At 35.5% G+C, this 12,105-nt stretch overlaps 1 protein-coding gene across 2 annotated transcripts; it reads right to left on the bottom strand.

Annotated features, from left to right (window-relative positions):
- Positions 1–178: 178 nt before the first annotated feature.
- Positions 179–10,882, bottom strand: LOC128678259 (uncharacterized protein). 2 transcript variants are annotated; one of them, XM_053759688.2, is made up of 12 exons: positions 10,638–10,882; positions 7,950–8,100; positions 6,780–6,924; positions 5,923–6,067; positions 4,709–4,805; positions 3,674–3,873; positions 3,200–3,431; positions 2,813–2,972; positions 2,085–2,232; positions 1,783–1,928; positions 1,258–1,489; positions 179–1,153 (listed from the first exon to the last, which is right to left on the bottom strand). In XM_053759688.2, the coding sequence occupies exons 1-12, from the start codon at positions 10,747–10,749 to the stop codon at positions 876–878; spliced, it is 2,046 nt and encodes a 681-aa protein (XP_053615663.1). In that variant the 5' UTR covers positions 10,750–10,882; the 3' UTR covers positions 179–875. The 2 variants fall into 2 exon arrangements, with proteins under 2 accessions (XP_053615663.1, XP_053615664.1); XM_053759689.2 differs by lacking the exon at positions 10,638–10,882 and adding an exon at positions 8,812–8,887.
- Between the last annotated feature and the right edge of the window lie 1,223 nt (positions 10,883–12,105).

Raw genomic sequence — 12,105 nt, 5'->3', positions numbered from 1 at the left:
ATATTCCTAAGTATTCATTGAAATAAAAGCTGACACTTTCATTAAGTACAACATTTATACTATAAAATATATTACTTATATCTATTAATTAATGTGAATAAATTAATCATCACACTAACACTTAACACAACTGTCGACTGATTTGCAGTCGCAATAAATACAATTTAATTAAATAACCCAATTTATTTACTTTTTGGTAGCTTTTTTCTTAGAATTTTTACGTATTACTAGGTTTTGTACTCTGCTTCACCTACATGAATATCTCCACAGCTTTCACCCTAAGAATGAATTTTCCAAAATTCTCCGTCGATATGTAAAACCAATTCAAAATCATTATGTTGGTCACACAATTATGAATAGAAAATATACAAATTAATTTATTAATATTTTTCTGAAATATTTTACTGTTGGTTAAATTTGTAGTTGCTCACACCATATTAGTAGACACTTAAAAGGAACCCTTTTACCTTTAAACAATTTAAATAAATGTACAAAGTGAACACATCCTAACTTAATTTATTATATTAAGTATGTAGTTAATCATAATTATCTAGAAATAGAAATAAATTTATTCATAGCATACAAATATGAATTACAGAAAATGAATAAAATTACTAATTCTATCTTTAATCACATCAACTATAGATACTCAACAGCTTGTATTCTGGTACATACGTAGCATAAGTTTATTTCAGGAAATAAACATCCAAGATTATTTATGATGGTGTAGCGTTTATAGATTTGCCATCGCTTAGAAGTAAATTGCAATTTATGTAATAAAGTTACGACTATGATATATATTTATGTAAGTTTAACCTTTCTAATCTCCCATTTTTCACAATTCACAATTTAATCACATTAAAATAAATCAGGTACTAAAATTCTGGATCAGGTGCATCAATAGCATATCCGGATTTTTTCAACGCTGCTTTTATTTCCCTGAATACGGTGGGATCTTCTATAGTCGCTGGTAGTTTGACGAGTTGGGAACGCGCTAGTTTGGCTATGGCCCCACGAAGCGCCTTTCCTGACCGAGTGCGAGGGAGTGCTGGCACCGCCACTGCTTTTCGGAACGCTGCGATTGGACCAATCAGGTGACGGACGAGTGAAATTAGTTCTTGAGTCACAGTACTTTCCGCTACAATTTCTTCATCTGGAAAAAATAAGACACCATTTTATAAATCTTGAAGTAAATAGGTATTGAAGTATCACACGCAATATAAATAGATAGATTCGAAATACTGGCATAATACTTACCATCTTGAGGCGGCCTCATTACGTATAAACATAGTGGTACATCTCCCTTAGTCGGATCAGGGGCCCCCACGACCACAGCGTCTGCGACCCTGGCATGCTTTAGAACTACATCCTCTAGAGCTGCAGTGGATAGTCTATGGCCTGCCACATTGATAACGTCATCTGCTCTCGCTACCACCCATACAGCTCCTTCGATGCTTATCCAACCGGCGTCTTGGGTGTCGTAGTAGCCCTGAAAGTTGAGATATTTATATATAACACATTTTGGACTAACTACAATTACTAAATACATTTTATCATTAATGTATTTTATGTAAAAATGCACTAATTAAACCTAGGCTAGAGTTTAGCCTCTACACATTGGGATAAAATTGTAGACATGTCTGCATAGGTAATGCCTGCACGCGATTTAATTTTGTCAACAACAATATTTCGTATTGTTTTCTTTTTTGTCAACCCTACGATTAGTTACCCCAATGTGTAAAGTAGATTAGAGATTATACTTATACGAATTGATAATATTACCGGGTAAGATTCAAAATAGGTCTTTTTGAATCTTTCGTCGGCCTGCCATAGTGTTGAAGCAAAGCCTGGTGGAAGCGGTAGTTTTGCCACTAGTCTACCAACTTCGCCTGGCTGACATTCTGTTCCATCTTCTCTTAGAGTTCGCACTTAAAATAGATTCACATATAACTATACACATTAAGCCTGAAGTAATAGAAATAAACGGTAAAAATAATGTCTAGTAAATAAGCACGATATGAAAATCTCAGTTCGAAATTAATTTCAAATATGTGAGTTAGAAAATTCATTAAACTGTGACTTACTATCATATCCTGGTACGGGATATCCAGCTGAATGTGGCGGTACAGACTTTACGCCATACCCAAGACACGCGGCAGTTATTGCCGATCCAGTCTCGGTCTGCCACCAATGGTTTAAAACTGGGACGCCAAATATCCGTTCGGCCCATTGCTAGAATAAAAAATAATTAACTAGTTCATTATGATGTGACGCTTTGTCCTACGATACTATTAATATTATCTGTCATACCAGATACCTACTGCAACAATGAAGAAAAAATAATTTTCTGTCACACTTGTGAGACATGTTCCTAGTAACTTATAAAGTGTCAATAGAACTTAAATTATACTATGTGTTAATTAAAAACGTAAGCAACCAACTAATTACTTTGGTTGAAACAAAAAGTGTCATAGGGCAGAGTTTACCGATATACACCGTTGGAGATATTAGCATTTTAAAATGCACAACGGTTAACTTTAATGTAGGTACAGTGTTGAAGGCAAATGAGAAATACGTTGTATAGAGTGAACCATTAATTAATAAAAAATAGGTAATCATTCTTGAGACCAAAATTAACTAGTTACCTACAAGTAGTCAGGTAATAGCCATTAGTTTTCACTTGGGGTGACTAGAAACACTAAATACATAATACCGTCTACCTATGTATTTACTTGTATAATTTTGGCTACTTTGAACCTATCCATCTAAAATCAATGGAACTTACAGAATTTACTGTAAAAAATATACTTACTCTAGTATCTTGATCACAATGTTCACCAGCGATAAATACAGTTTTTAAAGATTTCCCGCAATATCTCCTGGAATATTTTGCAGCTGGGTCAGCTCTTTTCAAAACACGGAACGCTGTAGGTATTGTAAACAATGCGTTCACTCTATGTTGCTCGATTATCCTGTAATAAATCAATAACTATCTAGTTATGTGTAAAAACGATAATATAGTTGACATTGAAAAAACAGTAATTACTCTAAAAACAATATAGTAATTAAAGTATCTTTATAACATGAAAAGTAATAGATAATTATATGAAATAACTTTCAATCAAAATGTAGGTAATACAATAAGACAGTTAAGATTGTGAATAAAAATACAATCTAGGAAACAAAAAATACTTGTCACCTAAAATATTGTCCAGGATCTGGAGTTCTGTCGGGTTTTCCCTCGTAAAGTACTGAAGTTAGGCCAGCAAGTAGAGGACCGTAGCAAATATAGGAATGCCCGACAACCCAACCGAGGTCTGAGGCGGACCACCAAACCCCTTTCTTCAAACCGTACACTGCGTGCATTGACCAGCATAGTGTTGCTGCGTGGCCACACGGTCGTTGTATTCCTTTAGGAGCATCTGTCGTGCCTGAAAAAATATCACAACATATAATAAATAAACTACTTATTTTGCTGCCGGCACACTCTTCCTGAAGGTTGGCTACCTTACAATAATAATAATGATTTTGACTTATTTAAAAGTCCACAACGCATCACGTAAATGTGAACTCTGGTTTATGGTCCTGATGACATGAAACACATGAAAAGATTTATAAATGTTTTTTTTTTTCAAGGAATTTGTGTTTAAGTAATAAGGAAGTAGGTATTTACCGGAAGTGTATAGGATATACAGAGGTTCGTTCGCCTCAACAGATACACAAGGCACAGGTTCAGCATCTAACGCATCTTGCCACGAGATGTCCCGTCCCTCTTCCAAAGAACATTCCAGTACTCTACGTCGTTGGTATATGATACAACAGCGCGGCTGGTGAGAGCTTTGGCACAGGGCTTCGTCCAGGATATCTTTATACCTAATTTTCAATATATATAAGTATTATACAAAATATATATGTATTTGTATATCATCACAATATTATACAAATACATACTTTTGGTCTACCAAAAACACATTATCGGTTTCAATTTTAATTTATGTAAATTATTTAAATAAAAAACGAAATTGTTTATTTCGCTACAGATAACGATATAAATCTGTTAAGAAAAAAACCATTATTTATTTGTATAAACACGAGTTTACACTATTTGCAATGTGGTGTTAATTCTACATGTATATTTGGGCCATCAAATAAAATAGATAAAAGTAACAAAATGTTTATCCGAGTTTAACATTGAAAAAATAGTTAAAATTATTATAACATTATCAATCAGTAGGTAAATAGACTGAGGTGCTTTTGAGCGTGCTAGTAGTAGCAGAATACTGCTACCACAGGACATTTGAATATTGACTGATTAACCTAACAAACTACGACATCTTTGTCTATGCTATCACGACTTCCACTTTCCGCTCTTTTTGAAAAATATACTACGTAGGTTCCACCAGTATAAAAAAACATTACACGTGGTGCTACGTACCTATTTTAATATACGACGAAACTTATAAGCAGGTACCTATATCTACATTTAAATACATTTAATTAATAATATTTTCAAGTTTTATCGACAATAAAGAAAATAATTGAACAATAGTAACTTTTTCAGAAACAATTAAAATTATAATAGTTTATAGAATGAAAGAATTATAAGTAAGTATAGGTATGATCTTGGAATTAGTAGATACTCGTACGAAATACCTACTAAATCCATGAATATGATTATTTTAACTTTTCAAGATGGCGGAAAATTTACCTTACGATTTTATTAGGCTCCACCCCGCAGCTGGCTGCTACGATGACAGTGGGTTCGGCATGTTCTATTCTAGTTCTCAATTCACGTGCAGCAAATCCTGCAAATTCAAATAAACTACTAACTTATGAAGCGCACAACCTATTACGGTATTCCTTTTTGGTTTATCCATAGGCATTATCATATAATAGTCGCGAACTAAGTATAATGCGCAAATCTAATCCCATGGATATACTGGATACTTTAAAAAAACTGATGCATCTTACATGACTTTTGCGACAACACATAAGAACGCATGTACACAATATTGAATAAGTAGTCGAACAGCCAGTATGCAGGTTTTCTCGCGATGTTTTCCTTCATCAGCATAGATTTAGTTACTTATTTCTAATTAGAAGGGCTCCGCGCTCTGTTCATCAGTAGCGCGCGTCTATGACTCGGCCGGATTGATATACACGTAGGTAGCACGAGTAGGATTCAAACCTGTGACCACGAGTCTTTATTAATCTATGCTTGTGACCTGTCTCACAGGCCACTGGGCCACCAATGCTTCATAATAACCTCTTTGATAGATATATAGATAAAACATTTATTTGTAAAACAACAACACAATACACAACCAGACTAAAAACACAAAATAAAACGCAGTATTCACATAGCACAATTGAGCAAGTGTACTGTGTTTGATCAGTAAACGCTACACCACTGGCAACTAAATCCTTTCTTCGATGGGTTCGTCTGAAGCTGCCTTCAAGTGCAGGTGTTGGGCACTCGGGATAGGCGAGATGATGACGTCATGCCTTAGTCAACGGCCTCCCTCCACCTTACCGTATCATCCCGAGAACCATTTCAAAAACTGCGCGTCGCCAGAACTGCTCTCGGATCCTTCGCTCGTCATCTCCAAGTTAAGTGGCTATTTCATAACGGCTACCTGACTGAATCCGTGTCTACTTCGATTTAATATCGACATTTCTTATTTAGATTCTAAATTTACCAAAATTTGTAAAGTAAGAATAATGAATATTGTACTAATTCTCGAATTCTTAATTTAACTTCTCTCCTCACACATACCTTTAGGCGAAAATCTTTTAAACGAGAAAACACAGTCACATATGGTATTGGAACCATTGAGCATAAGAAGATCAATAAAAAAGAAAAATTACCCATTGTACAGTACATCCCACCTAGGGGTCACTTGAGTAATAAATGTGTCTGACCTCCAAAGACGACCGAGTGTATCGCCCCCAGCCTGTTGGTGGCCAACATGGTTACGATCGCTTCAGGTATCAGCGGCATGTAGATCAGCACGCGGGAGCCCCGCGTCACCCCCAGGGTCGCCAGTTTACCAGCTATTCTTGCCACCTGGCACAATAAATAAATATCACACAGATTGAGCTAGCCCCAAAGTAAGTTCGAGACTTGTGTTATGGGATACAACTCAACGATATTATATTTTATAACAAATACATATATAGATAAACATCATGACCCGACCGGGGTATCGAACCCGAGACCTCTCGGTTCAGAGGCAAGCATTTTACCACTGCGCCACCGAAGTCGTCGAATCGACAATGTTTAAGAAACTTAAAAACTATAAATTTTATAATTTACAGCATTACATATGTTTCTAGGCTGATATTGTAAAAAAAAAATTTTTTTCGCAATTTTACATCGCTTAATAATGTAATAAACTAGTAGGTAACATCATATTTTATGCGATTTAAAGATTATATTTATTTTTTTATCTATAACATGTCCCACTGCTGGGCAAAAGTCTCCCCTCTCTCTTTCCACGTGTTTCGAAAGAAACACGTGAAAAAGATCATATTGTATTCATAAAAAACTTTAGAAGACCAAAGAATAAATAGATGGGTTGCGTCAAAGAAAGAAACAATGGAAATAAATTAATGAACCTATGATTGTACAATACGCCATAATAATTAAGAAACAGAAAAATAATTACCTAAGTTCAATTGGCGGTCTTATCGCTAAAAACGATTTCTTCTAGACAACCGATGCTTGGAGTCCATTTTAAAAAATGAAATTGATAAACAAATGGTAAATAAAATGTTACCTGATTCTTAAGCTCAGCATAAGTGATCTTCCTCACAGTGTCGGTTAGGGGGGAGTCATGGACCAGCGCCACCTGGTCTCCCTTCCCCGCCGCCACATGGCGGTCCACGGCGTTGTGACAGACCGACAACTCGCCACCCACCCACCTACATAAGTAACAAGGTCGAATTATCTTTGTTTATTTTATTTATTTATCATTTATTCGCACAAAATATGGCACAGAAAGATGTTAAAATTAAATAGTATCACATATTTTGCCAAACAATGGCGTGCAAATGTAGGTACATAAATATCAATTAAACTCTAAAATTGATAATTTCCAAGATTACATTATGTCAACAATAATTCATTTTATAATTTAATTTCAAATAAACACAATTTAATTTAGTCATTAGTTAGTCAAATACAAGTAGGATATTTAAAACATTAGTTGTCATATTTAAAATTTACTGTTTAAAAAATCCTGAATATTATAGAAACATTTGTCTACAAGCAAATCAAACAGTTTATTTTTAAAAGGTCCAAGATTTAGCTCCTTCATTGTATGGGGTAGTTTGTTGTATAACTGTATGCAGTTCCACCAGTTGTATGCAGTTGTCAAGATTACGGGGTATAAAAAGATCCTTCAGAATTCCTTCTTCCATTGTCCACCTCAAAATCTTCCAGGGGTGATATTTTATTTTCATGGTTTACCCTAATCCTTACATATTATAAAACAAAGTCCTCTGCCGCGTCTGTCTGTCTGTCTGTTTGCGTTAAACTCAAAAACTACTGCACGGCTTTTCATTCGGTTTTCACCTATAGATAGAGTGATTCCTGAGGAAGGTTTAGGGTCAATCAATTATTACGAATTGAGAATAGTGAGGGAATTTGAGTAATGTGTAACAGTGCCGTCTATCTGCTGCGATAAAACAAATTCTTTCAATGACTTACGAAAACCATTTACTGAGGATAGTATTCAGGAATGATATAAAAGTCTTAAAAATGAATGAAAGTATAACAGGAAACAGAATGTTATGGAAGGAAGTTTAAAATTGGATTTCGTAAGGAACAAGAAGAAAAGGAGTTTACCCCAGTTTAGGTAAACTAGAGTAAACTCTCCAGGCGGTGAACCCAAGTGGTACTTAATTTTGACCAGGTGGTCCTCAACATACACTGGCTTATAGCTTACCATTTAGTGAAAGGCGGGTTTGTATTGTCCAACACGTAGTCCCAGGGCTTGCTCCACTCCAGCTCCATCCCCACCTCGGCCCAGAATCCCTCGGGATCGTCCAGCGATCGCCGGTAGGCGCGGCGACATTCTTCTGTCAGGCCACTCTCTCCTAAAAAGTATACACATTACAATAGAAGTCGCTTAGTACTACAAATAAGAAAGGTGGTGGTCCAATGGTTAAAACGCCCGCCTGTGATCCGCCAGGTTCTATATTCGAATTCTGGTTCTGCAACATGGTTATTTATACTATAATCTGACTCATTTTCATCGACCAACATTTGCTTGCAGTAAAGGAAAACATCGCGAGGAAACCTGAACTCTAGTAGAGTCGAAGTGAAAAAAAGATTTATCCTATTCTTGTTTTTTTTTTTAATTTTTCTTCTTTATTCGTGTTGTCAAATTTGAAAGTTTATTGGTATGTTACACTATAAAATACATTATTTTCAAAGCTGGCATTTTAAATTATAGTCGACGTGCACCCAACAATGCATTCAACTGCCAAACATTTCCAAAACCTGATCCGAAAAATTGAACGCAAAAAACTTATAGCTAGCTAACTAGCTGCGCCCCGGGGCTTCGCTCCCGTGGGAAGTTTGAAATAAAAAGTACAAGTATATGTATTATTCCAGGTTATATTTCTACCTGTGTACCAAATTTCATAACAATCCGTCCAGTCGATTTTGCGTGAAAGAGTAACAAACATACACCATACATCCTCACATTCGCAGTTATAATGATTATGTAGTAACATATATCTGTACAGTTTCAAGAATCAGGCTAGTTTTTAAACTTATGTTGGTAAACTTGCGATCTTACGAACCCATTTCCGACTTTTCTAAATTCTTCAATGGTTCCATTTTCAAACTTTTATTTATTGGCGGGAAACGTCTATCAAGGCAATCTTTGACAAAATGAATGAAACGATTTTACACCTTTATATAATATAGGTAACATCGTCATCATTTAATAACTATAATTACTGTTAAGTGGTAATGTCAATTTTATGAATGATTGATTTTAGAAAATTATTCCTGCCTCAAGAAAATTGACAGGTCGTAATGACAGCGCGGCGCGCGACCGCAGCGGTCGAAACACTCCGAGAATCAGCTATGAATCAATACCATTTTTGGTAGAGACCTTTGATTAGGGTGATACCTAGTTTTTGGAAAAGTTGAGGGTAGTAGTAGAGATCATGACAATCTAACTCAAATTTGAAAAATATTTTTAACTAGTACCAACTTCTTTATTATTCTTTTTACCACGCGGAGCTGTGTGCAACACATGTAGTTCTATTTAAAGGCTATTCTAGCTATGTACCAATAGGAATTATCTATTGTTAGACGAGTTGCTTTGAATTAGTCGTCTGATGGTAATGCTAATTTTTATTTGTTGTTACACTGCATTTGGTCCTAGGATTTCACACTAGGAAACTATGAGATATATAGCCTAGGCAGCTGATAGGTTACAATAGCATTCCCAAGGAGGGTTGACGTCAGGCGGCCGGTCATAAAGTCAGGAGCTAAATCTTCAAAATTTAGAGGTCACTTTTACTTGGATTCCGGTCTTCGAGCGTCACAACTGTGAACATGCGAAGGAGTGAAAGAGACTGGCGGAATTGTGATTGAATAGAATAGGTTGCTAGCCTATTAACCTAGAGATGAACCCCCAATTACGTTGCGTTTCCACTGATGCGGCTGGTGTCAGGTTCCGCACCGCTTTGCATCAGCAGCAGATAATTAAGTATATTGTCCCATTGTTCCATTTTAAAAGGAGAATTTAGAAATGTGTTTTGCTGAGTTTGTTACATAAGCCAAGGTGACTATTATTTTTATATCCTTCACAAAGGGTGTGATTTAGATGATCTTAATTCCATCCACTTATGAGGAGATAAGTATAAGAGTAGGAACAACTATGTTCACGCTTAAAAACATGTGGTGCGATATTGCAAAAAGACGTCACAATGTCGAAATCATATTCAATATCAATCTTATCGTCCATTTAAAGTTAAACTACGTCTTAGGAAAGGGCGTGACGTCACGCCTTTGCCACAAATTAATAGCCAAGCTAAGAAAACAATTAAATTTACATGTTGCAATAAGAATGGTCGACTTGACGATGAATATGTTGCAAAGTAAATTATATACGACAATATATTTGCAAAATTTCGGTGATTTGATCATCTATCTCATCTCCGCTTCCGGTTAACGGTAAGACGTACAATTTTGAAGTATAGCCTGTGATTTTACCACCGGCCTCCAGCCTGACGTTAACCTTCTTTGGGAATGCTATGCCGTTCGATGCTTAACGGTTGAAGAGGGAACCGAGGAAACTAAGATGATAGATTAAACATGGCCATTCAACGTGGCAATGCTGTCAGCCTTCTGCGCACGGTAACGAATTGCAGGGAGTGGCATTTTTTATATTATACTTATTAATACATTTTTTAATTATTTGTTTTTATTAGTTTAAATTTATTTTAATTGTTGTTTATTACCTATAAATTCATAGTTATATTTTGTTACCTTAAAAGCCTACACAAACCGAACCGGATCCTTCGAACCGGATGTAAACAAACTACCAATAAAATTATTTAAAACGCTTTAGTTAATAAAGAAAAACTGTTCAAATAAGGAATTGGAAACTTACCAAAATTCTCAATATCCGTCGCGGTTACAAAACTTTTTTTCTTGAGTTCACTGATAGAAGACTCGAACTTGTTCTTCTCTATCTTCTTCCCCACGTCGCTTTCCTGTTGCATTTTAAAAACTACAAGATTTCTCTCAGTCACACAACGCAACAGTCCACAAAATTGCAGTGATATAATTATTTTCCTGGAGCACTCGCGTCGAAGATTCTTATTCTAATACAGTCGGTTTATTGTTCCCGCTCTATTGTGTGGTATACCTACATTTATATTCATTTATACGTGTCACATGTAATTAAATAATCAGATTTTCCAACCCTGCAAATGTTGAGTGCACTACATTTTAATAGTACCCAATATGTTTTTGATAAAACATGTGCTTTTAAAATTGATTGATTAAATAAATTTGTCAACAAAGAAATAGAATCAACTTTCCTATCCAAAACCTTAGCAATTTCAATGTTATCTTCACTAGTGTATAACTTGATATGAAGTAAAATATTACTAATCTTATTGATAAATTAAATAGCATTTATATTTGTGAAATGTATAACATTTGTCAATATTCGACAATTATGAAATATTTTGATAGTAACAGTAGTGAAGCTAGACCTTTGGATGTCTTCTCTTCCGTTGTCTTAGAAATCTTGGGTGTAAAAAGGGACGGAAGTTTGTAACAAGAAATCGAAGATAATTTGATTTGACCAATGACATCGGATTTTGACTCACTGGTTCTATGAGTTTTTACGAAATTTACTTTTCATCAATGAATCTAGGAAGAAAAGTAAATCCAGACATTTTTTCCAATGCCCTGTCGCACCAATTCCCGCTACATGATTAACAATGAACCACCTGCGACCTCTATGAATTATTAAAAAAGTTGAACTGAAAAGACTGACGCAGCGACCGATTCGGAGTTACTTTCGATGTGTACGGTCTTGTTTATGCATTGATTTCACAACAAAATGGTGTTATTCTTTTACTTATCGAACGGTGAGATCATTTGACCCTAGCTTACACCCTGCCAGTTTCGAAACTTCGAAAGCCTAACGATCTTTATCGTTGTAGGTTTAGACCACCAGATGGCGCGCCGTTTTTTCCAATGAAATAATAAATCCTTGCACACATACGTAAGTATATGTAAATAAGAACAGTATATTTAACGCTCGTTTTTTTTTCACATACATGAATTGCATTCAAGATTCATTCACCTTTCAACAAAATTAGGAATAGTTTGAATGAAACCATATGCGTCGCGTCTCATACATAGGTCGTCGAGCCCCTTACATACGTATGTAAATAAATATTAAATCACTTTAAATCTATTGTCGGCTATACACTATCGCCGAACTCTTGTTAGATGTACCTAGACACGAAGGAACTTAGATTGCGTCGTTTGTATGATAGCATTTATTGCTGGTTTTTGATTGAGTTAATCAATCAAAAACCAGCAATGTACGTGCTTGGTAC

Source organism: Plodia interpunctella, chromosome 19 (genome assembly GCF_027563975.2).
Source record: "Plodia interpunctella isolate USDA-ARS_2022_Savannah chromosome 19, ilPloInte3.2, whole genome shotgun sequence".
NCBI classification, from domain to species: domain Eukaryota; kingdom Metazoa; phylum Arthropoda; class Insecta; order Lepidoptera; family Pyralidae; genus Plodia; species Plodia interpunctella.
The sequence above is the reverse complement of the archived record's forward strand: the minus strand, read 5'-3'. Positions and strand labels throughout refer to the sequence as shown.